This window comes from Haliotis asinina, chromosome 1 (assembly GCF_037392515.1).
Source record: "Haliotis asinina isolate JCU_RB_2024 chromosome 1, JCU_Hal_asi_v2, whole genome shotgun sequence".
NCBI classification, from domain to species: Eukaryota; Metazoa; Mollusca; class Gastropoda; order Lepetellida; family Haliotidae; genus Haliotis; species Haliotis asinina.
Genome location: NC_090280.1, coordinates 50,682,697 through 50,688,737, shown reverse-complemented (window position 1 = coordinate 50,688,737; position 6,041 = coordinate 50,682,697). Strand labels below are relative to the sequence as shown.

The 6,041-nt window shown below is 42.6% G+C and overlaps 2 protein-coding genes across 2 annotated transcripts in view; one reads left to right on the top strand and one right to left on the bottom strand.

Moving 5' to 3' along the window:
* Nucleotides 1-6,041, top strand: part of LOC137293001 (vacuolar protein sorting-associated protein 33A-like) — a 182,185-nt gene that overhangs the window by 99,279 nt on the left and 76,865 nt on the right. The window lies entirely within an intron of this gene.
* Nucleotides 1,033-2,607, bottom strand: LOC137273386 (uncharacterized). The gene is made up of 3 exons (XM_067806019.1): nucleotides 1,772-2,607; nucleotides 1,624-1,714; nucleotides 1,033-1,275 (listed from the first exon to the last, which is right to left on the bottom strand). The coding sequence occupies exons 1-3, from the start codon at nucleotides 2,605-2,607 to the stop codon at nucleotides 1,033-1,035; spliced, it is 1,170 nt and encodes a 389-aa protein (XP_067662120.1).

Below are 6,041 nucleotides of genomic sequence, written 5' to 3'. Positions count from 1 at the left end.
TCCGTGTCACTGTGGTAACAGTGGATAGGAGTATGCTTTACTGTGGGTTACAGTCGTTAGGGCTCTGTGTCACTGTGGTAACAGCGGACAGGAGTCTGTGTTACTGTGGGTTACAGTTGACAGGGTTCTATGCTATTTTACGTTGACTGCTAACAGTTAAGGTGATACCAGGGAATGTATGGCATAACAAGGAGGTAACGTTAGTTTTCTGGGTTCGAATCCAGTGAGGGCATTAGTGGTTTCTCGCATTGCTTTCACCTTAAGTAGACCAGTACGCCTTGTAAGCCAGTAAGTAAAACGAATAAAAAATATAATTGTGAATAAAAATAAAATTTATTAATTGCTAAAAGAACTGAAACAAACGTTTATATCAAAGAAAGTTCACATTCTAAGATACTCATCTCTATTGAATTAACACCGCTTAACATTTGCAAACAAAACATGAAAACATATGAAAAGACGTCATTGCTTCAAAGCGTTGAGAAATCACGTAGCCACGGGAGATAACCGTTGTGGCGGCTGCCCGGGACGGACATGTTTCACCATAACAACCCACCGCCCTGACCATGCATGTGACAAGTTATGTATTGTGGCTTAGTGGAACTATAATGATAACGCAAATAACGTTGTAATAGCCAATCATAGGGAAGCAGGAGGGTCACGTGACGTATGGTGATGACACAGAGTCGTGACAGCTGCACTTTGAGACCCTTCGATTTCTCTTGATACCTGACGTGATCCCATACGAGGATGTTACCGGAAACGCCGCACTTGTACAGGTACAAATGTAAAAACAATATGTGTAACATTACATTGCTAACAAGCTTCATTTACAATCAAATTAAACAGAAACATGTAGGTTTACACTTCAAGATTTACAACAAACAATACAACGAACTATACAAGAAATAAAATATACAACAATCTATACAACCCTAAACTTAAAACTAAACAATCGTAAACTTCCAAAAACACGAAAACTGGACAATGTATTTCAGCTGAGAAAGCTGAACGTGCAGACGTATCGCTACATCACAGGAATGCACAACACCCAGGCTGAGAGGTGACTTTCTTTTCTTTAACCCCCGCAGTGGGAGTGGGTGTCACCGGTGGGGTGGGGGTCGGTAGGTTCACAGGATCGGGGGTCTGCATTTGGATCTCGACTTCAGTTTTAGGATCCTCCAGAAGTTGGTGGCTCTGGATTGGTTCTGGACTCATGGCCTTGTCGTTGTTGGCGTTGTCGTCGCTCAGCTCACGTGAGGAAGTATCGTCTGCCTGTGTCAAGAGGGAGATGGCGCTGTGAGATGTTGTGCCTGACTGACTGACTCACTCACTCAGACACGTAACTCCCCATAACATCACTTACCCATTTAACGTTAAAAAATCCCTCAATCTCTGATATGTTCAACTTCCCACTTTGTGGGTGAAACCAACACAATACAAATAGACATATAACGATCTTCAACCAGATATATGATGAGTGAGTGAGTATGGTGTTATATATTATGATATATACACAGTATGCAAATGAGGGGAATACAACCAGGGTCCAGGCAAATGGTTTAACCACAATGGGCTTTACATGGCGAGGATGGAGCCACAACAGACAATATACAAATATACCTCTTTATCGTGTACCTCTGGAACAGACAAACCGCCATCGGGCTCGACGGAATGTGCCTTTTCTTCCAGTCTGTCTTTGGGAACCAGGCCCCTCTCCTTGAGTACCACATCCACGAGGCACAGATCAGGTTTTGGTTTCTTGTAGAACTTCTTTTTCTTCTGATGCATTTCTTTCTCAAAAGCCTCCATGTCGGCTGTCTGGAACATCATCCTGACAGCTCGTGAGATTGGGATCCCCTCCTGTTTGTAGGACTCGTTACAATCAGGCATTTCAAACTCCAGCTCTCTTACCAGTGAGTGTTGACTGAACAGAGGTAGAGGACCACATCTCTCCTGCTCATCTCTCGCCATCAGCCTCATCTGCCGTTTCCCCTGACACACAAGGTACGATAGCCGCCACGAGTACTCGCGGAACGACGTGTTCCTTTTCACGGGGCTGAGTCGGGCGATCTCGCCATCCTTGCTCATAGCCACACGCCATGACGCGATACCCGTGTCGCTGTAGAAGAGGTGGCACTGCTTGAGGTCTAAAGGGACAGTTTTGTTATCGTTCTGGTTGGTGCAGTTATCTCCTAGGGGAATTGCAACGTGGATGACATGGGTGTGTTCGGTGCCGTCAGCTCGCGACGTCAACCACGGGGCGTCCTTCTTGATGGTAGAATGAGCGTTGGTTTCAGGGATAGGCAGACGGTAGGCGTCGCAGAAGCTAGAAATCCTCCTCTCCATCTTGGCAGCCGAGACCTTCTTCTCCTCGTGGATCCGCTCGCGTTTTTCTTGTATTTCCGCCGGCGTGGCTGTTGTATACCTCAAGATGGGAACATTGACGACGGTGGTATACGTTCTCCTGACAGTCTTGGCTTGACGTTCCCTCAAGACGGTCAGGCCAGGGTACTTCGCTTCCGGCTTCTTTACCCATATACCTCTGCGAGCGCTAGGCCCAGTCAACTTCCGATCTGCAATACCTTGTGTTACGGGGGCCTGCATGCTGGAAAGTGTACAACTGGAATAGGTAAAGTAAAAGACGAGTGTAATTACTAAGTTACAGAACCCATGCGATGTTAGACTTCGTAACAGTGGGTGAATGACATTAGTTTCATGATTCCATGAATATTACGACGGGGGGCATGGGCCGGAAATGGGCTGGGCTGCACACAAATCGTAATCGGGTCTTCGACGTGTCTTGCGAACGCTTTAACCAATAGGATACCCAACAAACGAAACGACGACTCTATCTCTAAGGAACAGCGCTTTATGGATGTCAACTTCTTTGTTATGAGGAACAGTGTTTCCGAGAATACCCTTACTCCTTTCCGAAATGTGTGAATCACTTCCTCATGTGAACGAGTCACTTCTCAAGGCCATTCAAAGAGCTGATACAACTTTATTTCTGTTGGTTGCAAAAGGAGTATTCGTGCAGTCGCTACAGCGTCACTCGTGTATTGCTGAATTTGTTTAGAAAAATATTAATCTCTTTAGTATTTAAAAACAAAATTAAGAATTATTTATTGACAAAGCGAATCTCTGTTTATCTCAAACAAATATAAATTTCTTAATATGATTTACAGCCCTAAAACATGTACCTATGTATCAGCACAAGACCAAATTTATGCATCCAATTTGACTATTATGAACTATTTTTTGTTATATTTCACTCAGCCTCTGTCGCCATTTTCTGTTTAGTTTTCAGCCTATCCACATGTAATAATGTGTAATGACGGACATGTTTGATTTGTCTTTGCACAGACAATTTTGGTTGGAACTATTGTTCTAGAAAAGCAAGAATTATCAATATGAATCATGTTCCATCGTCCACTGATTGTAAGACAAAGAGCGAGCGAGTTTACTTTTGAACTGCTTTTAGCAATATTCCAGCAATATCACGCCGAGTCTTCGACGAGACGAGCGAACGCCTGCACTTTTATACCCCAAGGCTACCCTACCTGTAAACCATAAGAAGTAACAGGGGTGATGTGAACCACACGATGGTCATGCTCCGGATATTTACAAGATAAACTTGCACATCTCCTTTTTTCAAAATGAATCCAGAAATTCTAAATGTATTAAGCACCTATGTTGCAACAGTGATTGTGAACAGTAGAATTTTAGTCACCCCAGGATATCAATATGGTATAACCATTCATGATTTTAACAATTTGGAAAATAGACAGATATATAAATATTGATATAATATTATATTTTACTTAACATGTAATACATGCATATGTAATCTTTGACAAGTAAATATATTTAACTTGTTTGGCATAACACAGCACCCAGTGCATAAACATTATTTAGAAACATTAAACAAAAAAACAAGAAATTTCAGCCTTCTGGTAAATTTGACATTTAATTCACGCGTCGAGATGTCAGGTGAAAATATACGCTATGTTGGCACTTATTGATGGTATGAAAACAACCTTTAAGTTAAATAACCAAATAATATCATTGACTATGTGAGTGAGCACCCTGAAATAAAGTTTCTTTGTGTTTTCTTTAATATTCTACGTACCAGGTGGTTTCTGAGCTCTGGGAAATCCAACCGACTCCCCGATCCTGTCAATGGTGATAGAGAGGAGGTCATAGGTCACACATTGTTGATGACGTCATCGATATGAGCTATGACGTCGCCAGCGCGACACGGCTTTTCTCTACGTCACTACGTTAAATCTCTTGCAAATACCCACGTTCAATCTAAACACATTTAATGTTTAAAAACTACCATCATATATATACTACCGCATATGTATATTTTGAAATATCCTAAACATCCGGTGGGTTTAATTTTGAATGGTCGAATATTGCTAAAAGCCGAGAAAAACTACGCTCACTTTCATAAATAGTGTCTCGTATATTATTATTGTCATAACTACTGCTTGCTCCTCTTAACCTGGGCTACTCTACATATGCATGACCCGATAGGTCAGCTGGCATGTATATGTATCCCGTCGATAGATTTGGCCTCATTGAGAGGGTTATTGTTATAGGGTTGTATTTTTAACTCTGTCGGGCTCTTTGGCAGATAGCGCTTTGTTGTTTTGTCTGTTGTGAAAGAGGTCTGCAAACTATGGATGCACTCGAAAAGAACAACCGATTTCAGGTTTAGTTCTAATGATGACGTGGTGCCTTTGACTTGGGAGTGCTCAAAGGAAAGGAACGCTGACAACAATAACTGTGGAATGCGGCATAAAACCACGGCTTGATCACCCGTGACGTTATGGGATAGATGGGTCTTCAGCAAGCCATGCTTGCCTACCGTGAAGATGCGATGAGCAACCCTTTCATTATGTAACAAACGTGATCGGATGGTCAGACTCGCTAACTTGATCAGTGCATGTCATGCTAATAGAGAAGATCGATGTTCATGCTTCCAGTCACTGGATTGTCTGTCCCAGATGTGATTATAATAAGGGCATGCGCATTTGTAATGCGCTGAATTTCACACCACTGACGGACATGCTCAAAACGCTCCAGTCTAATTATTATTACCTCGGATAACCAAAGCTGCCTGTGAGGTGAAGAAAGTAAATCGTCGGATACCCATTTTCTGCTGGATGAACAGAGACAATTTTGAACTCATCCAAACTCACTTGCCTAAGGTGAGACCACGTGAGACCTTCGTTGTTGGGCAGAACTGAAATCCTAGAAACTCTCAGGAGTTAGGAGGTTGCCAAACACGGTCACCCATCCGAGCACTGTCCGCGCCCAACGTTGCTTAAATTCACTTGATTGTGGCAGAGTTCTACAAAGGTTGTACAAAGTCCAGTATCTGCTATAGTTAGACTTTTCAACTATAAAACGATACGTTTCTGTCGTTGGAAGCTGGATGATAGTGTAGATCCTAAACTACGCGAATGTTAAATGCTATATTACAGCTGTCTTTAAAGTTCATTGATTACACGAAACACCAAACGTCCGCCATGTCCATATTTATATGTAAACTTTGTAGAGTCTACTCCAGACCCTGATGAATCACCCGTGAAGGTTTGGGTCAGAATATTGCACCCATGCTTGTTGTTATAGGCGACTAACGGGAAAGGGTGGTCAGGCTCGCTGACTTGGCTGACACGTCATCGTATCCCAGCTGGGTTGATCGATGTTGATCACTGGATTGTCTGGTTACAGACTGCCGCCATATAGCTGGAATATTGCTGAGTGCGGCGTTAATTGACAAACAAACCAAATCGTGGTTTTTCAATTGTGGAAGAACGTTGAATGCTCTGAATGTAAGCAAGCGGCATGTCTCTGTACAAACGATGTGTACCACCCTGTAAATACAACTGTGTGTAGATATTTAGTTTTAGATATAGGATAAGAGCTCAGAGGCTTTATCTAAGAAGATTCAAATGATGTGGACTTGCCAAGTATAACAGACCTTCACGAATAGCGTCTGACCCTCTGACAAATCTGGCAGTGGTCAG